Source organism: Symphalangus syndactylus, chromosome 12 (assembly GCF_028878055.3).
Source record: "Symphalangus syndactylus isolate Jambi chromosome 12, NHGRI_mSymSyn1-v2.1_pri, whole genome shotgun sequence".
NCBI classification, from domain to species: Eukaryota; Metazoa; Chordata; class Mammalia; order Primates; family Hylobatidae; genus Symphalangus; species Symphalangus syndactylus.
In genome coordinates, this window is record NC_072441.2 from 61,886,410 (window position 1) to 61,913,640 (window position 27,231).

The 27,231-nt window shown below is 59.9% G+C and overlaps 1 protein-coding gene across 4 annotated transcripts; it reads left to right on the plus strand.

Moving 5' to 3' along the window:
• Positions 1 to 224: 224 nt before the first annotated feature.
• On the plus strand, positions 225 to 26,400 carry CELSR2 (cadherin EGF LAG seven-pass G-type receptor 2). Of its 4 annotated transcripts, none has more exons than XM_063624452.1 (34): positions 225 to 4,104; positions 9,171 to 9,818; positions 11,766 to 11,988; positions 12,239 to 12,354; positions 12,534 to 12,622; positions 13,003 to 13,160; positions 13,522 to 13,685; positions 13,859 to 13,984; positions 14,332 to 14,498; positions 14,799 to 15,086; positions 15,172 to 15,346; positions 15,586 to 15,727; positions 15,909 to 16,029; positions 16,452 to 16,635; positions 16,812 to 16,913; positions 18,255 to 18,349; positions 18,558 to 18,767; positions 19,283 to 19,466; positions 19,582 to 19,710; positions 19,812 to 19,992; positions 20,126 to 20,293; positions 20,395 to 20,521; positions 20,634 to 20,834; positions 21,127 to 21,301; positions 21,628 to 21,740; positions 21,918 to 21,997; positions 22,087 to 22,213; positions 22,301 to 22,423; positions 22,979 to 23,106; positions 23,289 to 23,377; positions 23,482 to 23,676; positions 23,815 to 23,985; positions 24,085 to 24,319; positions 24,669 to 26,400. In XM_063624452.1, the coding sequence occupies exons 1-34, from the start codon at positions 771 to 773 to the stop codon at positions 24,694 to 24,696; spliced, it is 8,796 nt and encodes a 2,931-aa protein (XP_063480522.1). In that variant the 5' UTR covers positions 225 to 770; the 3' UTR covers positions 24,697 to 26,400. The 4 variants fall into 4 exon arrangements, with proteins under 4 accessions (XP_063480522.1, XP_063480523.1, XP_063480524.1 ...); XM_063624453.1 differs by having other exon boundaries at positions 238 to 4,104; positions 24,808 to 26,400; XM_063624454.1 differs by having other exon boundaries at positions 238 to 4,104; positions 25,063 to 26,400.
• Positions 26,401 to 27,231: the final 831 nt, after the last annotated feature.

Sequence of the window (27,231 nt, forward strand, 5' to 3'; positions counted from 1 at the left end):
GATTATCATCAGCTGTGTGGCTTCCGATCGCTAATTCGCACCGGGCATCTGGCGAGGCCGGCCTGGGGAAATTGGGATGGAGGGTCCTGCTGGAGGGAATCCTGGTGCGTCGGCGCGGAGGAGTGCGCTAGGTGGGGCCCACCTCCTCCAGCGCGGCCGGCGTTGCCGCTTTAAGGCGGCCGCGGCGCGAGCAGGTCTATGGTAATGAGCCGCCGCGGCGGCTCTGCAGAGCTCGCCCGCCCGCCCGCCGCGGAGGCGAGGGAGCGCGGGGCTGGGCCCGGGGCCGCGGCGACAGGCAGCAGCCGCGGCGGGGACGCGGGGCGCGAGCGGGCGGCGCGGGACCGTCGGGGGCCGCCGGGGCCGGGCAGGGGTCGGGTCGCACGGCTACGCGGGCGCAGGTGGGCGATCCCATAGGGGCGGAGGGGGCACCCCGGCTCCGGAACCCGGGGCCCGGCAAGGCCAGGGGCGCCGCGGGGCCCGCGGGCTCAGGTGGTGAGTGCCCGGAGCGCAGGTGGAGGCGCGGCGGCAGCCCGCGGTGCTCAGGGTGACCCGGGAGCGGGTCTGGCCCCGGGGGCGGTGGGAGCCCGGGCTCGTCGGAGGGTGCAGCGGGGGGTCCCGCCGAGCCATCCAGACGCAGGCCCCGCGGAGCGCACGGGGAGCCCCCGGGGACTGGCGCCCTGGCCCGGGCATGAGGCGCGGCGGGGCCGGCAGGAGCCGGAGGAGGAGCCGCCGCCGCTGTTGACCCGGCCGCCGGCCGGGAGCTGGGAGAGATGCGGAGCCCGGCCACCGGCGCCCCCCTCCCAACGCCGCCGCCGCCGCCGCCGCCGCCGCCGCTGCCGCTGCTGCTGCTGCTGCTGCTGCTGCTGCTGCCGTCGCCACTATTGGGAGACCAAGTGGGGCCCTGTCGTTCTTTGGGGTCCAGGGGACGAGGCTCCTCGGGGGCCTGCGCCCCCATGGGCTGGCTCTGTCCATCCTCAGCGTCGAACCTCTGGCTCTACACTAGCCGCTGCAGGGATGCGGGCACTGAGCTGACTGGCCACCTGGTACCCCACCACGATGGCCTGAGGGTTTGGTGTCCAGAATCCGGGGCCCATATTCCCCTACCACCAGCTCCTGAAGGCTGCCCCTGGAGCTGTCGCCTCCTGGGCATTGGAGGCCACCTTTCCCCACAGGGCAAGCTCACACTGCCCCAGGAGCACCCGTGCTTAAAGGCCCCACGGCTCAGATGCCAGTCCTGCAAGCTGGCACAGGCCCCCGGGCTCGGGGCAGGGGAAGGGTCACCAGAAGAGTCCCTGGGTGGGCGTCGGAAAAGGAATGTAAATACAGCCCCCCAGTTCCAGCCCCCCAGCTACCAGGCCACAGTGCCGGAGAACCAGCCAGCAGGCACCCCTGTTGCATCCCTGAGGGCCATCGACCCGGACGAGGGTGAGGCAGGTCGACTTGAGTACACCATGGATGCCCTCTTTGATAGCCGCTCCAACCAGTTCTTCTCCCTGGACCCAACCACTGGTGCAGTAACCACAGCCGAGGAGCTGGATCGTGAGACCAAGAGCACCCACGTCTTCAGGGTCACGGCGCAGGACCACGGTATGCCCCGACGAAGTGCCCTGGCTACCCTCACCATCTTGGTTACTGACACCAATGATCATGACCCTGTGTTTGAGCAGCAGGAGTATAAGGAGAGCCTCAGGGAGAACCTGGAGGTTGGCTATGAGGTGCTCACTGTCAGGGCCACGGATGGTGATGCCCCTCCCAATGCCAATATTCTGTACCGCCTGCTGGAGGGGTCTGGGGGCAGCCCCTCTGAAGTCTTTGAGATCGACCCTCGCTCTGGGGTGATCCGAACCCGTGGCCCTGTGGATCGGGAAGAGGTGGAATCCTACCAGTTGACGGTAGAGGCAAGTGACCAGGGTCGGGACCCGGGTCCTCGGAGTACCACAGCCGCTGTTTTCCTTTCTGTGGAGGATGACAATGATAACGCCCCCCAGTTTAGTGAGAAGCGCTATGTGGTCCAGGTGAGGGAGGATGTGACTCCAGGGGCCCCAGTACTCCGAGTCACAGCCTCAGATCGAGACAAGGGGAGCAATGCCCTGGTGCACTATAGCATCATGAGTGGCAACGCTCGGGGACAGTTTTATCTGGATGCCCAGACTGGAGCTCTGGATGTGGTGAGCCCTCTTGACTATGAGACGACCAAGGAGTACACCCTACGGGTGCGAGCACAGGATGGTGGCCGTCCCCCACTCTCTAATGTCTCTGGCTTGGTGACAGTGCAGGTCCTGGATATCAATGACAATGCCCCCATCTTCGTCAGCACGCCTTTCCAGGCTACTGTCCTGGAGAGCGTCCCCTTAGGCTACCTGGTTCTCCATGTCCAGGCTATCGACGCTGATGCTGGTGACAATGCCCGCCTGGAATACCGCCTTGCTGGGGTGGGACATGACTTCCCCTTCACCATCAACAATGGCACAGGCTGGATCTCTGTGGCTGCTGAACTGGACCGAGAGGAAGTTGATTTCTACAGCTTTGGGGTAGAAGCTCGAGACCATGGCACTCCAGCACTCACTGCCTCGGCCAGTGTCAGCGTGACTGTCCTGGATGTCAACGACAACAATCCAACCTTTACCCAACCAGAGTACACAGTGCGGCTCAATGAGGATGCAGCTGTGGGCACCAGCGTGGTGACGGTGTCAGCTGTGGACCGTGATGCTCATAGCGTCATCACCTACCAGATCACCAGTGGCAATACTCGAAACCGCTTCTCCATCACCAGCCAAAGTGGTGGTGGGCTGGTATCCCTTGCCCTGCCACTGGACTACAAACTTGAGCGGCAGTATGTGTTGGCTGTTACCGCCTCCGATGGCACTCGGCAGGACACGGCACAGATTGTGGTGAATGTCACCGACGCCAACACCCATCGTCCTGTCTTTCAGAGCTCCCACTATACAGTGAATGTTAATGAGGACCGGCCGGCAGGCACCACGGTGGTGCTGATCAGCGCCACGGATGAGGACACAGGTGAGAATGCCCGCATCACCTACTTCATGGAGGACAGCATCCCCCAGTTCCGCATCGATGCAGACACGGGGGCTGTCACCACCCAGGCTGAGCTGGACTATGAAGACCAAGTGTCTTACACCCTGGCCATTACTGCTCGGGACAACGGCATTCCCCAGAAGTCCGACACCACCTACCTGGAGATCCTGGTGAACGACGTGAATGACAATGCCCCTCAGTTCCTGCGAGACTCCTACCAGGGCAGTGTCTATGAGGATGTGCCACCCTTCACTAGCGTCCTGCAGATCTCAGCCACTGATCGTGATTCTGGACTTAATGGCAGGGTCTTCTACACCTTCCAAGGAGGCGACGATGGAGACGGTGACTTTATTGTTGAGTCCACGTCAGGCATCGTGCGAACGCTACGGAGGCTGGATCGAGAGAACGTGGCCCAGTATGTCTTGCGGGCATATGCAGTGGACAAGGGGATGCCCCCAGCCCGCACACCTATGGAAGTGACAGTCACTGTGTTAGATGTGAATGACAATCCCCCTGTCTTTGAGCAGGACGAGTTTGATGTGTTTGTGGAAGAGAACAGCCCCATTGGGCTAGCCGTGGCCCGGGTCACAGCCACTGACCCCGATGAAGGCACCAATGCCCAGATTATGTACCAGATTGTGGAGGGCAACATCCCTGAGGTCTTCCAGCTGGACATCTTCTCTGGGGAGCTGACAGCCCTGGTAGACTTAGACTACGAGGACCGGCCTGAGTACATCCTGGTCATCCAGGCCACGTCAGCACCTCTGGTGAGCCGGGCTACAGTCCATGTCCGCCTCCTTGACCGCAATGACAACCCACCAGTGCTGGGCAACTTTGAGATCCTTTTCAACAACTATGTCACCAACCGCTCAAGCAGCTTCCCTGGGGGTGCCATTGGCCGAGTACCTGCCCATGACCCTGATATCTCAGATAGTCTGACTTACAGCTTTGAGCGGGGAAACGAGCTCAGCCTGGTCTTGCTCAATGCCTCCACGGGTGAGCTGAAGCTAAGTCGCGCACTGGACAACAACCGGCCTCTGGAGGCCATCATGAGCGTGCTGGTGTCAGGTAAGGAAGGGCCCAGGTGGCGCTGGGGTGGGGGTAGCTCGCGGGGAGGGTCTGGGCAGCCACTGGAGGTAGGGTGCGATCCAGGAAGCAGCTACAGACCCACCTCCCTGCCCAGTGCCTGGCACAGAGCGGGAGGGGCAAGAGCCAGCTTGGGAAGAAGCCCCAGGAACCCTGGCGGCTGGTGCAGGCCCCACCTTCTGCCCGGCTGGGCTGGGCTGCTTCGGTTGGCTGCCCCCACTGTCTACCAGCCTGTGACGTGGTCGGGGAAGTGTTGTGAGGCTGCCCCGGCTATGGCTGCCAAGAATTGTGAAAAAAGGCGCGTGGAAGCCTGGGGGGCCAGGAGAGCTGGGGGAAGGGCAGAGAGGACTGTGGCGTTGGAGAGGAGGCGAGGCCAGGGCCCCTTCACCCCCATCAAGATATTCCTGCAGTCTCACACAGCCTTTGGCAGAGCTGGGGACCATGGGAGCACAGGGCTGCCGCCACCCAGGGGTCAGGACCCTGTAGTCCTCTTCTGGCCCCTTTTGCCTCCTGGCTGAGCTGCAGAATCGGCTGACATGGACTTTGTCTAGCGCATTCTTTTCCCTCCAGGCAGAAAGAGCCTGGCCTGGCTCCCCCCTTCAGAGCTCCCACAGGAAGTGAGGCCAGAGCTCATTGTCTGTCCAAACAGACCCCACTTTCAGAGTCCGTGGTTCGGGTCTGGCTTGGAGGGGGGGGCTGCAATGAAGCTGGGGGGCAGGCTGAGGGCCCTTGGGCCCCCCTTGCCACCTCACAGGCCGTTCTTAGGGTGCCAGGCCTTCCTTTCCTGCTGGCTGTGACCAGCCCAAGCTCCAGGAATGGAGTGTAGGGACCAGGACAGGCCAGGGGACTGGTGAGCTTTGAGGGCAGAGACCCCAAGGCACCTTATCTGAGGAGAGACGGGCGTGGGAGCCTGGCCGGAACCCAGGCTGGGGCATTCCTGCTGCTTGGCCAAGCACTCAGCCTACAGACTCCCTGGACAGCAGGGCTGGGGGAGGAGAGTTGGAGGGGGTTGGTGACAGTATTCTGTCTTTTTTTATCAGCTGTGGGGAGCCAAAGGTAGCAGCAGGGAGAAGACCACACCCAAATTGCTGAGTGCCTTCCCCAAGCCTGGGAACAACTGAGACCCTCATGAGGGGATGCTGTTAGCTGCACCCCAGGGGTGGGTCAGGTCACGCCCCCTCTAGGCAGCCTTCAAACCCGTCAGGGAAGGGAGGAAAAGAAGAGGCTGGCAGGCCCCTACTCCCACCCCAGGGAGTGTGGCCTGAAGGGGAAGGAGGGGTATGCGAGAGTCAGGGCGTGGCCTCGCTCAGGGTCCCTGCTGGACAGATGCCTCCCTGCCCCACCCCTCAAAGTAGCCACAGGAGCCAGGAAGCAGGAGCTTTTCAGGGACTGTGGCTGAGGTTCTGAGCCTCCTGAGACTTCAGTTTCCCCTCCAGGAGGCGGAAGTGGGAGGCTGGAGCTCCTGTGTCCTCGACTGTGCCTGGGCACTTGAGACAAATGGGAAGGAGGTGGGAAGGAGGGCCTCTCCCTCTGGTCCTCCACACCCAGCCTGCCTTTGGTGAGTGTGGCCAGACACTGGCAGAGAAGCGCCCCCATTAAGCCTTCGGTCTCCCACCAGGGCAGAGCCCCAGACCTCGGTTCTCTAGTCTAGAGAAGGCTTGGGGCAACATCCAGGACGGCTCCTCCTGGCCTCTGGCCCCACCCTCTCCCTTCAGCCCTGACCCTTGGAGGCAGTCACCACGGCAACCCCAAAGTTCAGGGAGGCCGGGGTGAGGGGGAGCTGACTCCCACTGCCCCTTTGTTTTCCTTCTCTTGTTCTTTGTCTCTTCTTTCTTTCCCGCCCCTGCCCATGCGGGGCCCTGCAGCACTGCCTCTCTTCGGTGCCCTCTCACTGCTCCTGTGGCTCTCCAGCTCTCCCACTTGCGCATCGCTGGCTCCTCTCCTGAGGCTTTGTCTTCCCCTGTTTGGTCTCCGTGTTGGTGCCTCCCCTCTCTTCTTCCCTATGGCTGCAGCTGCCCCAGCCTGGGCCAATGGCTCCCCTGGAGGCTGAATTCTCCTCGCCTCTTTCTTCCTCTGCTCAGACACACAGCAGCTCCTGTCCATGGTCTGGGCAGCTCCCAGAACAGCAGAGCCCTCTTGGCCTCCAGCCTCTGCTGGCACATCTGCCAGGGGAAGACAGACTGGGAGACTAACCGGGACCTGGCACTTTTCCAGGTGTGCCTGGCTAAGCTTGGGGCACAGATGGCATTTCCTGGGGTCAGAGGCCATCCCAGCTCTTTCTTTTCTGTCCAGGAAGACAGCTCAGGCAGCGCACTCCCCACCCCTGTTCCCATCCTGCCTTTGCACCTGAGGGGTGACCTAGGTCAAGGCAGAGGGGGGTGATATAGAAAGGAGAGAGCAGTGGGTTGACTGTTGGGGATGGGGGACAACAGCAGAGGGGGCAGGTGGCCACAGATGGTGGACCAGATGGGAAGCAACAGAGACATGCTGGGAGAGGGGACCAGGCGGGGCCTAAGACAATGGCGGTGGGGGACACAGGGAGAAGTGTTTGTTCCCAGGGCTGAGGGGTGGCAAAGTTTCTCCCGCTCCGTGGCCTTGGTTGCCCCCTCTCCTCTCTTAATCAGTTATGGGCACTGTGTGTGGAGTCTTGGGCTGCTTTCTGCCTGGAGGGAATATCCCGTCAAGGAATCATTAGGCAGGTGTACCAGGTATACAAGAGCTCTGTGCCAGCTGAGCACCCTAGTGTGGGGAATTCTGAAACAGAGAGGAAAGTAGAGCCTGATGACATAAATCTGGGCAGGCTTCCTGGAGCAGGTGAGCTAGGGCAGGTTAGAAGACTCAGAGGACTGTGGGCTGGTGTCTGGGTGGGAAGGAACAGCCTGTGCAGCAGCTTTGAGACGAGAGCAGGAGGAGCAGAAGTGGGTGATGACAAGCAGGCTTGCTGGTGAGAACAAGCAAGTGATGAGGCTGCAGGGTAGGTGGGCAGTGGGCTGAGGACACAGCTGAGATGGGGGTCTGCCTTCAGCCTTCCCGGCTTCAGCTGAGCCACCGCTGGTACAGTCAGCCACCGCAAGTAGGTACAACACAGATGCAGAATTTGTTCCCATGTCCCTTGCCTACTCCCACCCCACCCCAGAAACATGGGCTCCTGCCCCATTACTGCTAGGGTAAGCATTTGCTTTTTATATCTAGTTGGGCTCCCCCTGCTGTGTGGTTTTGTTTGTTTGTTTGGAACGGAGTCTCCCTCTGTCACCCAGGCTGGAGTACAATGGCGCGATCTCGGCTCACTGCAACCTCTGCCTCCTGGGTTCAAGCAATTCTCCTGCCTCAGCCTCCTGAGTAGCTGGGACCTCCTGAGTAGCTGAGATTACAGGCGCCCACCACCACACCCAACTAATTTTTGTATTTTTATTAGAGACGGGGTTTCACCATGTTGGTCAGTCTGATCTCGAACTCCTGACCTCGTGATCCACCTGCCTCAGCCTCCCAAAGTGCTGGGACTACAGGCATGAGCCACTGCGCCCGGCCCCCCTGCTATGTTTTAAAGTCCATTTATTTTTTATGGAGACTGAATAGATTGTCATCCACATCTCAGTGTTTTCTGAACACCTACTATGTGTAAGGCATTGTAATAAATAAAAATATGAATATGCCAGTAGCTCATCCCTGTAATCCCAGTGCTCTAGAAGGCTGAGATGGAGGATCACTTGAGGCCAGGAATTTGAGACCAGCCTGGACAACATAGCAAGACCCCATCTCTACACACGAACAAAAATTAGCCAGGCGTAGTTGTGAGCATCTGTGGTCTCAGCTATTTGGGAGGCTGAGGTGGGAGGATCACTTGAGCCCTGGAGTTCGAGGCTACAGTGAGCTATGATCGTGCCACTACACTCCAGCATAGGCGACAGAGAGTCTGTCTCTTAAAAAAAAAAAAAAAAAAGACTATCCCTTATTGCCCTGTAAAGCCATTTCCTCCTTCTCCAGGCCCCCAGCTTTCATTTTTTAGCTAAATAAAATTCATTCCCATGTGTATGTGCATTCAGGTGTGTATGGTATTTCTGGGCTTAGGGTGTGTGGGTGGAGTGAGACACCAGCAAGTGTGTGTTAGTGCTTAGCTGTTTATAAGTGAGTGTGTTGCCTGGGGGCATGGCAGGCATTTGGGTGTAATGCTTGAGCCAAGTGGGTGATGAGTAGCTAGAGGCCCTAGGGCCAGAGAAGAGACTGACTCAGTGGGGCTCTGGGGTCTCAGAGTGGAGAGCTGCCCAGGCCCTTCTATCTCTGCCCTCCAGTCCCCACCCCGACTCACCCTGTCTCCAGCATGGGGCAGTGGGTGATGTTGTCACTGGTTAACGTGGCTCAGCTGGATTTCCTGGGGTGGGGCCCCCCAGGCTACCCACAGCAGCCCAGAGAGTTGAGCAGGAAGAATGCTTTGTGTTGGGTGTTGCCATGGGGATAGCAGGTCTGCGCCCAAGCAGCCATGGGACTCAGTGGGAGGGGGACTAGGTGGCCCACTGACCCAGTTTACCCCCCCAGCTCCCTGCTGCTGTGGGGGAGTGGAGAACACAGCCATGGTTGTGATTATCGTGGTGTTGAGGTGTAGAGGCTGAGAGGGCAGGAGGATGATTTTTGTGGGTCTCAAGATGCTCTGGGCCCTGTAGAAAAGTATGAAAAAGACAACATAGGGTTCCCGCGCAGGCAGCGCAGACTCTGGGGCAAGGGAGCAGGAGCCCTAGCTTGGGCAGGGAAAAGTACACAAACATTAAGAGGTGTGCCATGCATCAGCGACAGAAGGTTTTGGGAAAGGACGCAAAGAGAACTACAAATCTCATCCCCTGAGCCCTGAAGGAGTGATGGGCCCACAGGTGACATACCTGGCTCAGCACCCTTATGCCAGTTGGAAAGGAGAGCCTTTCCTGGCGGGTGGTGCAGGAATAAGCAAGCTGAATTGCAGCCCTGGCACCTGTGCAGGGTCTTCCTCACGCCCCTGCACGAGTCTGTGGCTTGGCCCCCCACCTCAGGCTGGGTCCTGACTGTGTCCCTCTCCACAGACGGCGTACACAGCGTGACGGCCCAGTGCGCGCTGCGTGTGACCATCATCACCGATGAGATGCTCACCCACAGCATCACGCTGCGCCTGGAGGACATGTCACCCGAGCGCTTCCTGTCGCCACTTCTAGGCCTCTTCATCCAGGCGGTGGCCGCCACGCTGGCCACACCACCGGACCACGTGGTGGTCTTCAACGTACAGCGGGACACCGACGCCCCCGGGGGCCACATCCTCAACGTGAGCCTGTCGGTGGGCCAGCCGCCAGGGCCCGGGGGCGGGCCGCCCTTCCTGCCCTCTGAGGACCTGCAGGAGCGCCTATACCTCAACCGCAGCCTGCTGACGGCCATCTCGGCGCAGCGCGTGCTGCCCTTCGACGACAACATCTGCTTGCGGGAGCCCTGTGAGAACTACATGCGCTGCGTGTCAGTGCTGCGCTTCGACTCCTCCGCGCCCTTCATCGCCTCCTCCTCCGTGCTCTTCCGGCCCATCCACCCCGTCGGGGGGCTGCGCTGCCGCTGCCCGCCCGGCTTCACGGGTGACTACTGTGAGACCGAGGTGGACCTCTGCTACTCGCGGCCCTGTGGCCCCCACGGGCGCTGCCGCAGCCGTGAAGGCGGCTACACCTGCCTCTGTCGTGATGGCTACACGGGTGAGCCAAGGGAGGGGACTCATGGGGCAGCCCTGGAAGGCTGACTCTGTGGTGCAGGCACAAATCAGGACAAATGCTGGCGGCTGCCTCGTTCTCTTCCCGAGTGAGGTGCAGCTACACGGAGAGGTCATAAATCCGGCCTGCTCCCTGACAGCACCCCACTGAGGAAGGCAGTGCAAGGAGTGCTTCTCCCTGCTGTGCACAGGACACACAGGCAGTGCCATTGCGGGCAGAGCCAGTCGGCCTGGGTTCGTGTATCAGCTTTGCCACTAGTAGCTGTGTGACCTTGAACAGGTTACTTAACCTCTCTGGCCTTCAGTTATTTGAAATGGAGATAATGACCGTACTTAGGTCATAAGTTGGTTGTGAGGATTAATGTAATTAATTTGATACTTGGAAACAGCTGGTGGCATGGAAAGTGTTGGCTTTGATTTCAGGGAACGCTGAGATTGGGTGACTTGCTCCTGGTCTCATCACACTCGCTTTAGAGGTGGGGCTGGGCCTAGAACCTGGTCTCTCCGCCGCTGAGCGAGTTCCCTTTCTGAGCTGCAGCAAGTACTTTTTTACCCAGGCATTAAGGAGAAGACACAGAAGAGCTGGGGGAACTGGAGGGGGTTGAGTTCTGAGATGAGGTGCTCCAGAAAACCATTGCACCTGTGTGGGCCTGGGCAGAATGGCTCCACCTCTGCCCAGGTGCTGGTAAAAGAGGGTCCTGGCTAGGTGGCTTCCCTGTTGGCCTGTCAGCCAAGGTCTTTACACATCCTGCTCCCTGGGATGCTCACTGCCTCTGCTCTATGCTCCTGACCCCTCCCTTCAGGCTCCTGCGTCTTCTCAGCACATCCCCTGCTCCCCTTCCCTGTGGGCCCTTCCTTCCTAGATGCCCAGGCTCTGCTCCTTGTCCTCCAGGGCCATGCCCACTGGCTCTGCCAGCAGCCATAGGCAGGCCCCACTCCTTCCCCACTGCATCTTCCTGCCCAGAACTTGCCAGACTTGACTTCTCTCTGCTGCTGCTAGGGGTGGGGGGAAGGGGAGGGTCGGGCTTGGGGGAGGGGAGAGAAGTCTTTGTCCAGGAGGATGGTGGGGGGGTTGGGAGTGGGGGTTAGAGTAGGCGAACAACAGTTTCCATGGAAACAAGAGCCAGTCACTAGGCACAGGAGCTGAGAACCTATCTCTAGAATCTGGGAATGGGGAGGGAGAGAAGGGTGGATTTTCCCATCTGATGTTGGAGTTTTCAGCTCCTCTGTTGAATTCTTGTCTGCTCTCAGGGCTCAGTTTCCCACTCTCAGCATGTCCCAGGTGCACAGAGGTCCTCAGTCTGGACCCCAGGGCTCAAGGTGGGAGTCCTCTGCCCCATTCCTGGGGGCTCCCCAGCTTCTCTCTCTTACTCCTCCATAACCCAGACAAATCTAAGTGGAAGCCTGGTCCCATCCCCAGGGAGGGAAACTGATCTCAGTGCCTGAGAGGGACAAAAGCACCAGTGGGAAGGAGGGAGGAGGGAGGCTCCCAGCCCTCCCGCTCTCCTGCAGGCCCATCTGCTTGTGCACATTTACCCTCTTGGGGGCCAGGACACCCCCAGGCGTGCTTGGTAGCGTGACATCGAAGTCTTCCGGGATCCGGGCCTTACAACCAAGTGTCCCAGCAGGCCTGTGCTTATGAAACCCAAATGGGATAGGGAAGGGGCTGGGAACTCCGAGGAACTTGCAGGGGAGCAGTGCGTGGAGCTGTGGCGAGAGCAGCTCAGTGAGCCAAACAGGGTGCCCACGAAGGGCTGGGGACCATAGGTCTCAGAGAAGATGGCACACGAGAGGAAGTGGGGATGCCTGGGAGGTTTGGGGAGTATTACGTGGGTCACGGGAGGCCATGGGAGCTATCACTGGGTTGTGGGGGGTCTCAGTTCCCCTCCCGTCCTCAGGTACTTGGTACTCACCTGCCTTTCCTCTTGTCCAGGTGAGCACTGTGAGGTGAGTGCTCGCTCAGGCCGTTGCACCCCGGGTGTCTGCAAGAATGGGGGCACCTGTGTCAACCTGCTGGTGGGCGGTTTCAAGTGTGATTGCCCATCTGGAGACTTCGAGAAGCCCTACTGCCAGGTGACCACGCGCAGCTTCCCCGCCCATTCCTTCATCACCTTTCGTGGCCTGCGCCAACGTTTCCACTTCACCCTGGCCCTCTCGTGAGTGGCTGGGCACTGGGGGTGGGGAGCGGGCCTGGTGGGCGTCTGAGGTGCCTCCTGTTCTGTGGTTGAAGTAAGAGGTCAGGCAGCGAAAGAGTGTGGAGCAGGCTGCTGGCAGAGCCAGGTCTGCTCTTGGAGTTGCCTGTGGTTCTGCCAGCAGGTCTTCCTCCCCTACGCTGGTTAGGTGGTGGGGGTGCTGGCATCCAGGTGGGTACCCCATTCCCTGCCCCCATCCCCAACTCCTGTTCAGGTTTGCCACAAAGGAGCGCGACGGGTTGCTGTTGTACAATGGGCGTTTCAATGAGAAGCATGACTTTGTGGCCCTCGAGGTGATACAGGAGCAGGTCCAGCTCACCTTCTCTGCAGGTGATCACAGTTGCCCCCCATCCTTGCCCATCTTCCAAAGGCCCCAAGTCTTCCAGCCCCTGACCCCAAGCCACATACTCTATCAGCCAAACCTGGGCCCAGCCCCAGCCACTGGCACCCCAAACCCTGCCATTCCTAGCCCTCGTCAGGCATCCCAGCCCACCTGGTCCTTTCCCCAGGGGAGTCAACCACCACGGTGTCCCCATTCGTGCCCGGAGGAGTCAGCGATGGCCAGTGGCATACGGTGCAGCTGAAATACTACAATAAGGTGGGTGTGGAGGGCACAGAGGGTTGGGGGTTCTGTTCTTGCCTCAGGTGTTTACCCAGCCCTGAGTGGCATTGCCTCCAGACTTGGGTGGGCTGGTCAGGGCATTTCTGGCTGAGAGGAAGGGAGCAGCTGGGAATGCCCAGCATTCCCACCCCACTGGGCACTGCTCGATGCTCTCTGTTCCACTAGGCAGCCGCAAACTTGGACACTGAGGAAGGTAGTTACATGCATAAACCACGTGAGCACACGTGTGTGTATATGCATGTGTGTACGTGTGTCTGGGCGTGTGGGTGCACACAGAGGCACCCAGTGTGTGCTGGCCATGAACCTAGTGGGCTCCGTACTCAGTGTCCCCCTTCTCTGCTCTTTCCTGTCCACAGCCACTGTTGGGTCAGACAGGGCTCCCGCAGGGCCCATCAGAGCAGAAGGTGGCCGTGGTGACCGTGGATGGCTGTGACACAGGGGTGGCCTTGCGCTTCGGATCTGTCCTGGGCAACTACTCCTGTGCTGCCCAGGGCACCCAGGGTGGCAGCAAGAAGTGAGCAGGGGAAAGGGCCAGGGATGGGGTGAAGTGAGGGCAGGGCCAGGCAGGGAGGGAAGGTGGAGAGGGTGGGCTTTCGGGGTCTCCCTCCCTTTGCCTCTCTTAGCCCCTGCTCAGCCCTGGGGATGGGGTCAAGACTGGGGCATCAGAGCAAGGCCCTGTGGGGCAGTCTGGGGAGGGGGCTGAGTGTTCGACAAGAACAGTTCCAGGTAGGGGTGACCCCCTTCCTGAGCACTGCTCTGCAGGGCCCCTTGGACACCTGCCTACGCAGTTCCTGTCTCTGGCCTGGCGACAGAGCGAGCGGAGGACCAGAAGCTCCCAGCCCTCCCTTGTGCCACCACCATCTTTGCTCCCCCAGGTCTCTGGATCTGACAGGGCCCCTGCTACTAGGCGGGGTGCCTGACCTGCCCGAGAGCTTCCCAGTCCGAATGCGGCAGTTTGTGGGCTGCATGCGGAACCTGCAGGTGGACAGCCGGCACATAGACATGGCCGACTTCATTGCCAACAATGGCACTGTGCCTGGTATGGGGGCCCGGGGTGGAGCCAGGCTGGGATCCCAGTGCTGAGAGGAGGGGCTGTGCCTGGTGTGAGGATGCCAGAATGGAGGGTCTCAGAGGCCTCTCTAGCTGCCGCCACAGGCTTTCTCTTTACAGCCCCAGCTCCAGGTCCACTGAGCCACCTTCTCTCCATTCCAGGCTGCCCTGCCAAGAAGATCGTGTGTGACAGCAACACTTGCCACAATGGGGGCACTTGCGTGAACCAGTGGGACGCGTTCAGCTGCGAGTGCCCCCTGGGCTTCGGGGGCAAGAGCTGCGCCCAGGGTAGGAGGGGTGGCTGTTAGAGGCCACGGCCTGAGTGCCATCAACAGTCTGGGAACTGGCAGGGTTGGGGCAGGCACTGGGCAGGGCTCTGCTGAGCCGGGCTGTGGGTGGAAAAGCGTGTCTGGGCAGAGCCCTGAGAGGGCAACACAGGAGACAAAGGGGCCAGTCAGAGGCAGGCCTGGGCACAGCGTGGGGCGGGCCCAGGGCAGGTACGCACTTTGGAGGGCGGGGCTGATGAGGGGAGTGGGCTCTGCCTCCCATGCAGCCGCCACCCACCGCTGAGCATCAGGCCCCCAGGGCCCTCCGAGGCTCCACCCGTCACAGTCTGCCTTTTCCTGCCTCCTCAGAAATGGCCAATCCACAGCACTTCCTGGGCAGCAGCCTGGTGGCCTGGCATGGCCTCTCGCTGCCCATCTCCCAACCCTGGCACCTCAGCCTCATGTTCCGCACGCGCCAGGCCGACGGTGTCCTGCTGCAGGCCGTCACCAGGGGGCGCAGCACCATCACCCTACAGGTGATGCAGGGAAGGGCGGCTGGCCCTGGCCTGGCCACAGGGCCCTGGTGGCCTCTAGGGAGCTGGACAGAAGTGGCTGGGCAGGTCCTGGGCGGGAGTGGGGACATATAGAGGCCGCAGGATCCGTTGGGAAGGTCAATGCTGCCACCTATTGGGCCTGAGGGAAATAAATACGCTTTCCTCTTTATGGCCTCAGCTGGGCAGCAGGATGGGTTTGGTGGTCCAGAAAGGGGAACTGTGGGCTGGAGAACAGTGATTAAGGCCATCTGCTGACCCTGTTTTCTTTCCTCCTGGTGTCAGCTACAAGAGGGCCACGTGGTGCTGAGCGTGGAGGGCACAGGGCTCCAGGCCTCCTCTCTCCGTCTGGAGCCAGGCCGGGCCAATGACGGTGACTGGCACCATGCACAGCTGGCACTGGGAGCCAGCGGGGGGCCCGGCCATGCCATTCTGTCCTTCGATTATGGGCAGCAGAGAGCAGAGGGCAACCTGGGCCCCCGGCTGCATGGTCTGCACCTGAGCAACATAACAGCGGGCGGAGTACCTGGGCCAGCCGGCGGTGTGGCCCATGGCTTTCGGGGCTGTTTGCAGGTGAGTGTCCTGCCCTGCCCTCCCATCCCCCCCACCACCTGCAGCCCCGCTCCACTGAGGGCAACACTGCTCCTGTCCCTCCCAGGGTGTGCGGGTGAGCGATACGCCGGAGGGGGTTAACAGCCTGGATCCCAGCCGTGGGGAGAGCATCAACGTGGAGCAAGGCTGTAGCCTGCCTGACCCTTGTGACTCAAACCCGTGTCCTGCCAACAGCTATTGCAGCAACGACTGGGACAGCTATTCCTGCAGCTGTGATCCAGGTATGCTAAGAATCCAGGGCAACGGGCAGGTTATCAGGTGCCTGGGGCCACATGCTGGCTCTGCTGTGTGACTTGGGGCATGGAGCATCACATCATCTCTCTGAGTCTTAGTTGCCTACACAACAAAGCCATAGCCAGCTGATAGGATGCTATGTGGAAAGAAACAGATGAAGGGTTTGATGGCAGACGGTGCCAGGGGAGGGTGGGGGAATGAGCCTCTCTGGTCCTTCTGGTCCCAGGTTACTATGGTGACAACTGTACTAATGTGTGTGACCTGAACCCGTGTGAGCACCAGTCTGTGTGTACCCGCAAGCCCAGTGCCCCCCATGGCTATACCTGCGAGTGTCCTCCAAATTACCTTGGGCCATACTGTGAGACCAGGTAAGCAGACCAGGGCTTGTGGCAGCAGGTCCCAGTGGCTGCTGCTCCTCTCTGGTGTGTCCCTCAGAGCCCCAAAAGCCTGGCTGATCCACAGCCAGGGTCAGAAGGGCCACATAGGGCTCACCTAGGTTAGGTGGGAGTGGCAGGGGGAGCTCATGCCTACCTGGGTCCCTCTCTGCAGGATTGACCAGCCTTGTCCCCGTGGCTGGTGGGGTCATCCCACATGTGGCCCATGCAACTGTGATGTCAGCAAAGGCTTTGACCCAGACTGCAACAAGACAAGCGGCGAGTGCCACTGCAAGGTGACAGCCCCAAGCAAGCCTCCACTGTGGCCACTTGGGCCTCTGTCCACATCTCCTGGGCCCTAGAGGGGAGGCTGTAGAGATGGGTCTTCCTGCAGAGCTGAGGGCCTTGTGCCTTTGCTGTCATAGGCAGGGTAATTGGCTGCTTACCTTCATGTGTCTGAGGCGCAGGGGGACCCTGGGCCAATGTGTAACCCATGAGCTCTGGCCTGGTGTGGTGCTGGTTTGCAGCCTGTTCTGATTCTGTGACATCTCGCTGATGGGCTCAACTCCAAAGCTTTGCTAGTGTTAATTATTTTCAATACTGCTCCTGAGAGGACCTGAGGTCGGGACCCTCTCCACAGGGGCCACAGCTGAGAGGACCCATGAGCATCCTGGGAAGAGAGCCTGGCCAGTGACACCCTTCTTCCCTCCTTTCTCAGGAGAACCACTACCGGCCCCCAGGCAGCCCCACCTGCCTCTTGTGTGACTGCTACCCCACAGGCTCCTTGTCCCGAGTCTGTGACCCTGAGGACGGCCAGTGTCCATGCAAGCCAGGTGTCATCGGGCGTCAATGTGACCGCTGTGACAACCCTTTTGCTGAGGTCACCACCAATGGCTGTGAAGGTGGGGCTCCTGGGATGGGTGGGAAGCCCTCCTCAGAGTGTGCTAGGCACCTGCACCCCAGGAAAGCCAGGAAGGGGCTGGTTGCAGGCCTGGGGAGGCCTAGGGAGGGCTGGGGAGCCTGGGCAGGACCGCAGAGGGAGAGCTCCTCCTGGGTGACCATGTACTCTTCCCCACAGTGAATTACGACAGCTGCCCACGAGCGATTGAGGCTGGGATCTGGTGGCCCCGTACCCGCTTCGGGCTGCCCGCTGCTGCTCCCTGTCCCAAAGGCTCCTTTGGTAGGTGTTGGAGGCCCCGATGTGATATCGAGGACATGGCCTCTGCCGTTAGTGGGATGAGGGCAGGAAGCTCCTGGCTGAAGATCCGGGGACCCCACTTTCTGGCCTCCAGGTCCTGGGATTTCATTTCCCATCTTCCTTGGCTCACATTTCCCCTTCCCCATGTTGCCCAGGTGTGCCTACATCTTGGACTGTTTTGTTTTGTTTTGTTTTGTTTTTCTGAGACAGAGTCTGTCACTGTCACCCAGGCTGGTGTGCAGTGGCGTGATCTCCGCTCACTGCAACCTCCGCCTCCCAGGTTCAAGCAATTTTCTTGCCTCAGCTTCTGGCCGCCACCACACCTGGCTATTTTTTTTTTTTTTTTTTTTTTTTTTTTGGTATTTTTAGTAGAGACAGGGTTTTACCATGTTGCTCAGTCTGGTCTCGAACTCCTGACCTCATGATCTGCCTGCCTCGGCCTCCCAAAGTGCTGGGATTACAGGTGTGAGCCACTGCACCCCGCCACATCTTGGACTTTTTTTTTTTTTTTTTTTGAGATGGAGTTTCGCTCTGTCATCAGGCTACACACAGTGGCATGATCTCAGCTCTCTGCAACCTCTACCTCACGGGTTCAAGCGATTCTCCTGCCTCAGCCTTCTGAGTAGCTGGGACTACAGGCGTGTGCTACCATGCCCAGCTAATTTTTTGTTATTTTTTTAGTAGAGACAGGGTTTCACCATGTTGGCCAGGATGGTCTCGATCTCTTGATCTTGTGATCAGCCCACCTCGGCCTCCCAAAGTGCCGAGATTACAGGCATGAGCCACCGTGCCCAGCCCACATCTTGGACTCTTAACAAAAATGCTGAAAAACCTGCACTGTGCTTGGCATAGGACTGTGCTAGAGATTCAAAGATGAATCATGCAGGGTTCCAATCATCAGCTCACCACCGAGTCCTGGAGTTACGCCACCACAAAGGCAGACAGTCTGGGGAGTAGGGGGTGTTGGCTGCTAACCCAGGAGACCCAGTCCAGGATGGGGGCTGGCGCTGGTCCTGGACTGGCGATGAGCAGGTTCATAGGCAAGAAGTGGTGGAGAGCACAAAGTGGTGGCTGGAGACAGGCAGGATGGGGGCTCAAGGAGGTTGTATGCCCTGTTCCCCTAGAGCCCCTGTGTGGACCGATCTTGCGGCGATTTTTGGCCCTGGTGTTCTACATACCTGTTTTCCTGTTTCACCAGGGCCCTTGTTTGCTAGTTGCTGTCCCCGGCCCATGAGGTGCTGGCCTCCAGCAGAACCTCAGCCAGTCACAGGGGCTTCCTGTGTGTCTCCCTGAGGCCAGCCCTCTTGGCTTCCTTCCCCCCAGGGACTGCTGTGCGCCACTGTGATGAGCACAGGGGGTGGCTCCCCCCAAACCTCTTCAACTGCACGTCCATCACCTTCTCAGAACTGAAGGGCTTCGTAAGTGAACCCCCTCATCTCCATCTTTTCCCTCTCCTTCGTCCTGAGTCTCTCTTGCCCCCACTCCCATCTTTGAGAACGCGGATTCTGGAATTCCAGCCTGTGTGTTCCTGGGCTGCCAGCTGGAGAGGCCATCTCTCCCCTCCTGAGGTCCTTTTGCTCCAGAGTTCCTGCCCTCACTCCTGCTCCTCCGCTCCGTCCTGTCTAGGCTGAGCGGCTACAGCGGAATGAGTCAGGCCTAGACTCAGGGCGCTCCCAGCGGCTGGCCCTGCTCCTGCGCAATGCCACGCAGCACACAGCTGGCTACTTCGGCAGCGACGTCAAGGTGGCCTACCAGCTGGCCACATGGCTGCTGGCCCACGAGAGCGCCCAGCGGGGCTTCGGGCTGTCTGCCACACAGGACGTGCACTTCACTGAGGTGGGGCTTGGAGGATGCAGGGCTGGCTGGTTAGATAGGGGTCATGGTGAGTGAGCCTGCTCATGGCAACCTGGGGGGCAGAGGGGGCCCTCCCATCCACCTACAAGGAGCTCCCTGCTGGCAGGAGGCCTCCATGAAACTCTGTGACCCCTGGCCCAGCCCTCTTCCCAACCCTTATCATAGTAAGATATGTGTGTTGGGGCATGGTCTGACCCAGAGCAGAGGCCTGCCTGTGGTACCATGGGCTGGGAGGAAGCAGTATCTCAGGACATCTGTGTGGGTCCAGGCACAGGGCTGGGAAGCTCTTATGTAGAGAATGAGGAGGAGGGCTTAGGGGCAGAGCATCCAGTGACCTGAGTGGGCAGTGCGATCCAGGAGCATTTCAGGGGAGGCAACAGCGCAGAGGGAGGGGCCTGGTGGGGAGCGGGGGCTGGCCCGGGCACAGGCCGGGGCTCCATGGTGGGGATGTCAGGTGTGGGCTGTGAGCACACCCCCCGTGACCTTGCCCACCCCAGAATCTGCTGCGGGTGGGCAGCGCCCTCCTGGACGCAGCCAACAAGCGGCACTGGGAGCTGATCCAGCAGACAGAGGGTGGCACCGCCTGGCTGCTCCAGCACTATGAGGCCTATGCCAGCGCCCTGGCCCAGAACATGCGGCACACCTACCTAAGCCCCTTCACCATCGTCACGCCCAACATTGGTGAGGCTGGTGCCTGGGTTGGGGAGGGCTTTGTGGAGGGAGTCCCCGACAAGAGCAGCTGTGCTGGGGTCCTGCCTGCCTCACAGGTCCGATCTGTGACCATCCCCTTCCTTAGTCATCTCCGTAGTGCGCTTGGACAAAGGGAACTTTGCTGGGGCCAAGCTGCCCCGCTACGAGGCCCTGCGTGGGGAGCAGCCCCCGGACCTTGAGACAACAGTCATTCTGCCTGAGTCTGTCTTCAGAGGTCAGTGGTGGCTATGGATTGAGTTGGGAGCTGGACCCCAGTGTCTGTGCAGACTCCACAGAGGGCAGGGCCCAGCTAAGTGTGACAGTGTCCCCTCCCAGAGACGCCCCCGGTGGTCAGGCCCGCAGGCCCCGGAGAGGCCCAGGAGCCAGAGGAGCTGGCACGGCGACAGCGACGGCACCCAGAGCTGAGCCAGGGTGAGGCTGTGGCCAGCGTCATCATCTACCGCACCCTGGCCGGGCTACTGCCCCATAACTATGACCCTGACAAGCGCAGCCTGAGGTCAGTGGCAAGGGGACAGGTGTGGGTAGGGGTGTGGGTCGGGCGGTGAGTGCTGAGGCATGGAGGGGGTCGGGGGCGTCTCCCCAGTCATGTGACTGCCGTGGTGACTGTGCACCTGACTGCCCCACATCAGAGTCCCCAAACGCCCGATCATCAACACACCTGTGGTGAGCATCAGCGTCCATGATGATGAGGAGCTTCTGCCCCGGGCCCTGGACAAGCCTGTCACGGTGCAGTTTCGCCTGCTGGAGACAGAGGAGCGGACCAAGCCCATCTGTGTCTTCTGGAACCATTCGATCCTGTGAGCCTGCACTGCCCTCGCCCCCCAGGCTTTGGGCTGAAAGTCCAGGCCCCTGCATGCCTCACCCTCCTTGTCTCCCTGACCTTGCCTTCCTCACACAGAGTCAGTGGCACAGGTGGCTGGTCAGCCAGAGGCTGTGAAGTTGTCTTCCGCAACGAGAGCCACGTCAGCTGCCAGTGCAACCACATGACGAGCTTCGCTGTGCTCATGGACGTTTCTCGGCGGGAGGTCGGGCCCACAGGGGCAGCTGCAGAGCCGTGGGTGGGCACCCAGGGCACGGGGCTGGGTGCTCAGGTCCTGCCCTTCCTAATTCCCTGGCCCCCTGCCACTCACTCTGCAGAATGGGGAGATCCTGCCACTGAAGACACTGACATACGTGGCTCTAGGTGTCACCTTGGCTGCCCTTCTGCTCACCTTCTTCTTCCTCACTCTCTTGCGTATCCTGCGTTCCAACCAACACGGCATCCGACGTAACCTGACAGCCGCCCTGGGCCTGGCTCAGCTGGTCTTCCTCCTGGGCATCAACCAGGCTGACCTCCCTGTAAGATGCTCCTACTGCCCAGAAACTGTCCCCACCTTCCTAGGCTCCCTCCCCGGCCCCCACTGGCAAACCCTGCTCCTGCACCAGGAACTCTAATAAGGTGCCTAGTGCAGCGCCTGGCCCAGGATTTCCTCTTCTCCAGCTCCCCCGGGATCCCCCAGCACCTGCCTCTGGCCCAGGCTTCCCTGGAAGCAGTTCCCAACACCCAGGCCCTCCTCCCTGCCTGACCCAAAGCTGAGCCTGTGCTCTGGGCGGGTCCCGGTCACTGACCTGCCCTGGCCTGGGCCCTCAGTTTGCCTGCACAGTCATTGCCATCCTGCTGCACTTCCTGTACCTCTGCACCTTTTCCTGGGCTCTGCTGGAGGCCTTGCACCTGTACCGGGCACTCACTGAGGTGCGCGACGTCAACACCGGCCCCATGCGCTTCTACTACATGCTGGGCTGGGGCGTGCCTGCCTTCATCACAGGTACCCCCACCCATTCCCAGCCTTGGAGTCCCACATCCCTGGGTCCACCTTTGTGCCATGTTCTCTCCACCCACATACAGGCCCTGAGGCCCCACATCCCCATGCCCCAGGCCACCTTATTCACAGGTGTCCCTCTGGTTTAACCCAGACTCTGCGGCCACCACCCAGGCATCACTCCCCTATCCTGGGGAGGACGGCAGGGGCTGATGGTGGGCAGAACCCTTTTCCATGCTTTGTGCCTGGGCCTGTGAGCCCACCTGCCTGCAGCCCTACTTCCCACGCCCCTCATCACCCCTCCACTGCTCCCGTCTGTATCCATGCTCCAGGGCTAGCCGTGGGCCTGGACCCTGAGGGCTATGGGAACCCTGACTTCTGCTGGCTCTCCATCTATGACACGCTCATCTGGAGTTTTGCTGGCCCGGTGGCCTTTGCCGTCTCGGTGAGTGCTAGCAGGTGGGTTGGGTGTCAGCTGTGGCCCTCCTTTGCTGTCCTCCTGCTGCTGGGGCTGCGTGTCCTCAGGACTCCCTTTAGGAACAGCTGAGGCCACAGGGCCCTGTGGGCTGGGTGGAAGCTGTTTGTCCCCACTGAGCACCCCACGCCCTCTGCCCCTGCCTAGATGAGTGTCTTCCTGTACATCTTGGCGGCCCGGGCCTCCTGTGCTGCCCAGCGGCAGGGCTTTGAGAAGAAAGGTCCTGTGTGAGTATAGGGTTGGGGTGCCTGGGCCGTGGGCAGGCACCAGCATGGGAGGCCTCATGGCCGGACTCATGGCCTGTCCCTATCCCCAGCTCGGGCCTGCAGCCCTCCTTCGCCGTCCTCCTGCTGCTGAGCGCCACGTGGCTGCTGGCACTGCTCTCTGTCAACAGCGACACTCTCCTCTTCCACTACCTCTTTGCTACCTGCAATTGCATCCAGGTACCTGGCCCAGCCTGTGGAGAAGGGAGACACCTGGGCTGTGGGTGCCTGAATATGCACAGACCGTTGCTGCCTCTTGCCTGCCAGGGCCCCTTCATCTTCCTCTCCTATGTGGTGCTTAGCAAGGAGGTCCGGAAAGCACTCAAGCTTGCCTGCAGCCGCAAGCCCAGCCCTGACCCTGCTCTGACCACCAAGTCCACCCTGACCTCGGTGAGGGAGTCAGGGGTCTTAGGCGGGTGGTGAAGGGAGGGAGAGGTAGGAGGCCCAGTGAGCCTGTACTTTTGACCCCACTCCCCTTTCTCTTTTCTCCATCCCTTCCTGGAAGGTGCAAGGGGAGGTGAAATGGCATGTTTGGCCTGGGGAGGAGATGTTGGAAAGGGTGTGTAGGATTCTGACTTGAGGGAGATGGGGCTGAGACAGATAATCAGGTAATAAGTGCCTTGCGCCTGAGAATCTCTCATGAATTTTAGTAAATTTTCTGTCTCCCAAGGTGCTCTCAAGAGACAATTTCTGGTCTCATCTTTTACAGAGCCATTATATAGTGAGTCCAGGATCCCTGGGGGCATGCAGGGGTAGCACAGCTGTGGCAGAGCTGTAACCACTGCCAGGCCTCAATATGGGGGCAGCAGAGAAGCAGGGCCCCCTCTTTCAGACCGGAGCATGTGGAAGGTGGAACTTAGGGCAAGTTCCCTCCACCCTCCTTCTTCCCAGCCTGGGGCCAGCCATCCCACTCCCCACTTACTGACCTCTCTGTTCCCTGCCTAGTCCTACAACTGCCCTAGCCCCTACGCAGATGGGCGGCTGTACCAGCCCTATGGAGACTCGGCCGGCTCTCTGCACAGCACCAGCCGCTCGGGCAAGAGTCAGCCCAGCTACATCCCCTTCTTGCTGAGGTGAATCCCGGAGGGTGGAGGAGGGGAGGAGGGGCCCATGCATGCTGGACCCAGGCCAGCCAGCCGTTGGGAGTTGAGGAGCACACACTGTGGCTGACATGGGGGCCAGCTTGGATTAGAAGCTGTAAGGGACCCACAGCAGGAACCAGGCTGACCCCTCCAGCATGGTCTCATCTTCCTAGGGAGGAGTCCACACTGAACCCTGGCCAAGGGCCCCCTGGCCTGGGGGATCCAGGCAGCCTGTTCCTGGAAGGTCAAGACCAGCAGCATGGTGAGGACCGAAGGCTCCGGCCGCCCAGCGGGGCAGTTGGCTGGCTTTTACTGAAGGTGGGTGGAGGTGGCTGGGCTGGCTGTGATCTCTCCCTGGCCTCCTAGATCCTGACACGGACTCCGACAGTGACCTGTCCTTAGAAGACGACCAGAGTGGCTCCTATGCCTCTACCCACTCATCAGACAGTGAGGAGGAAGAAGAGGAGGAGGAAGAGGAGGCCGCCTTCCCTGGAGAGCAGGGCTGGGATAGCCTGCTGGGGCCTGGAGCAGAGAGACTGCCCCTGCACAGTACTCCCAAGGGTGGGCCAGCACTGGGGCTGTGGCCTTTGGGGCCAGTGGGAGGACAGTGGGCCTGGGGTTCTTGGGAAGCAGGACTGGGGTGGTGGCCTCCTGGCTATCTGCCCTCTGTGGGCCTCATCTACTTCCTTTCCCCACCAGATGGGGGCCCAGGGCCTGGCAAGGCCCCCTGGCCAGGAGACTTTGGGACCACAGCAAAAGAGAGTAGTGGCAACGGGGCCCCTGAGGAGCGGCTGCGGGAGAATGGAGATGCCCTGTCTCGAGAGGGGTCCCTAGGCCCCCTTCCAGGCTCTTCTGCCCCGCCTCACAAAGGTCAGTGGGGCACCCCCAGCTGCCGAGCTCCCCTAGTCAGCAGCCTCATAGCTCACATTCTCCTGTGGCCGCACCTCACAGCCCCGCCCTGGCCCACAGGCATCCTGAAGAAGAAGTGTCTGCCCACCATCAGCGAGAAGAGCAGCCTCCTGCGGCTCCCCCTGGAGCAATGCACAGGGTCTTCCCGGGGCTCCTCCGCCAGTGAGGGCAGCCGGGGTGGCCCCCCTCCCCGCCCACCGCCCCGGCAGAGCCTCCAGGAGCAGCTGAACGGGGTCATGCCCATCGCCATGAGCATCAAGGCAGGCACGGTGGATGAGGACTCGTCAGGCTCCGAGTGAGTGTGGCTGGGTGGGCGGGACGGGGTGCAGCCCCACGGAGGCCTCACCTGGGCCCAGAGCTGCCTCCGGGCCTCCCCGGGTGACTCTGGATGGCATTTGGAGGACAAATGGGCAGAACTGGCCCAGCTCCCTTACTATGCCGTGCCCACAAACCATGGTGCCTTGCGGGGCGGGCCACCCCTCCTGGGCTCTACGCGGTGCAGCCCAGCCTAGGGCAGAGTGCGGGAGGATGGGGAGCTGGGGGTGCTTTCCTGTTTCCTTCGTCTGGTGAAAGCTTTCACTCTCTCCTGTTTCAACTAACCCTCTGTCTGCCTTTTCTGCCACTTTCCTTTCCTGCCTCTCCAGATTTCTCTTCTTTAACTTCCTGCATTAACCCTGGGCCGTGGTTCCTACGCCCGAGGCTCCCTTCCCTTCCCCAGCCACACTCATGCCCTGCTCCTGTCTTGTGCTTTATCCTGCCCCGCTCCCCATCGCCTGCCCGCAGCAGCGACGAAACGTCCATCTGAGGAGCCTGGGCCTTGCCGGGAGGGGTACTCACCCCACCTAAGGCCATCTAGTGCCAACTCCCCCCCAACCATTCCCCCCACTGCACTTTGGACCCCTGGGGCCAACATCTCCAAGATAAAGTTTTTCAGAAAAGAGGAAAAAAAGAATTTAAAAAAGGATCTCCACTCTTCATGACTTCAGGGATTCATTTTTTTTATACGCTGGAAATTGACTCCCCTTTCCCTTCCCAAAGAGGATAGGACCTCCCAGGATGCTTCCCAGCCTCTCCTCAGTTTCCCATCTGCTGTGCCTCTCGGAGGAGAGGGACTCCTGGGGGGCCTGCCCCTCATTCGCCATCACCAAAAGGAAAGGACAAAGCCACACGCAGCCAGGGCGTCACACCCTTTGGGCTGCACCCGGGCAGGCGTCAGAACGGTGAGGGCCAGGGCAAAGGGTGTGCCTCGCTCTGCCTGCGCTGCCTCTCCCAGGAACTGGAAAAGCCCTGTCCGGCGAGGGGGCAGAAGGACTCAGCGCCCCTGGACCCCCAAATGCTGCATGAACACATTTTCAGGGGAGCCTGTGCCCCCAGGTGGGGGTCGGGCAGCCCCAGCCCCTCTCCTTTTCCTGGACTCTGGCCGTGTGCGGCAGCCCAGGTGTTTGCTCAGTTGCTGACCCAAAAGTGCTTCATTTTTCCTGCCCGCCCCGCACCCCACCCCGGGCAGGCCAGTCATGTGTTAAGTTGCGCTTCTTTGCTGTGGTGTGGGTGGGGGAGGAAGAGTAAACACAGTGCTGGCTCGGCTGCCCTGAGGGTGCTCAATCAAGCACAGGTTTCAAGTCTGGGTTCTGGTGTCCACTCACCCACCCCACCCCCCAAAATCAGACAAATGCTACTTTGTCTAACCTGCTGTGGCCTCTGAGACATGTTCTATTTTTAACCCCTTCTTGGAATTGGCTCTCTTCTTCAAAGGACCAGGTCCTGTTCCTCTTTCTGCCCGACTCCACCCCAGCTCCCTGTGAAGAGAGAGTTAATATATTTGTTTTATTTATTTGCTTTTTGTGTTGGGATGGGTTTGTGTCCAGTCCCGGGGGTCTGATATGGCCATCACAGGCTGGGTGTTCCCAGCAGCCCTGGCTTGGGGGCTTGACGCCCTTCCCCTTGCCCCAGGCCGTCATCTCCCCACCTCTCCTCCCCTCTCCTCAGTTTTGCCGACTGCTTTTCATCTGAGTCACCATTTACTCCGAGCATGTATTCCAGACTTGTCACTGACTTTCCTTCTGGAGCAGGTGGCTAGAAAAAGAGGCTGTGGGCAGGAAAGAAAGGCTCCTGTTTCTCATTTGTGAGGCCGGCCTCTGGCTTTTCTGCCGTGGATTCTCCCCGTCTTCTCCCCTCAGCAATTCCTGCAAAGGGTTAAAAATTTAACTGGTTTTTACTACTGATGACTTGATTTAAAAAAATACAAAGATGCTGGATGCTAACTTGATACTAACCATCAGATTGTACAGTTTGGTTGTTGCTGTAAATATGGTAGCGTTTTGTTGTTGTTGTTTTCTCATGCCCCATACTGCTGAATAAACTAGTTCTGTGCGGGTACAGCAGTGTCACTGTCCCCTTCTGTGTGGCACCCTGTCCTCCCACAGGGAGGAAGGTCTGGTCTCTGGAAAACAAAAGAGCCGGCAGGGCCCAGAAGGCCCCACCGGGAGGTCGGGAGACTCAGACACCACTGGCTGATAAGCCTGTCCCTCGGCCTGTGTCCATGACACTGCTCCCAAATCAGCACAGAGCCCATTTCCTGGCATTTCCAAGGAAGACATGGTGGGCGAGCCGGAAAGTGTCCTTTTCACCAGGACCAGGCTGCCCCGTGCAGCCTTCCAGCCCAGCCCCTCAGGGCTGAGTCCTAGACAGGGATGAGTTTTCTGGGGTAGAATTCAAGAGGCAGGGAGGGCTGCATTGAGAGGCTGGTTGGAATTGAATGGTGCTCAGTGACTCAGTGCCTCCTAACTACACTGCTCAGGGTTGTTTTTTGTTTTTTTTTTTCCCATTGGAAAATGAAGCAGCTACTCATACTGAAGCCAAGTGTGTGCTTTGCAACATTACTTCTCATCCTAAGTTTTGTTTTTGTGTGTGTATATGATATATACTTAAAAGTATATATGCTTGTTAAATTTAATAGAGACAGGGTCTCACTATGTTGATCAGGCTGGTCTTGAATTCCTAGGCTCAAGTGATCCTCCCACCTTGGCCTCCCAAACTGGGGTCATAGATGTGAGCTACCGCATCCGGCCTAGTTCCAAGTTTTGTGTTGGTCAAAGTTCCATTCAATAAACTAGAAAGGCGGCTGGGCACGGTGGCTCATGCCTGTAATCCCAGCACTTTGGGAGGCCGAGATGGACAGATCACCTGAGATTAGGAGTTTGAGACTAG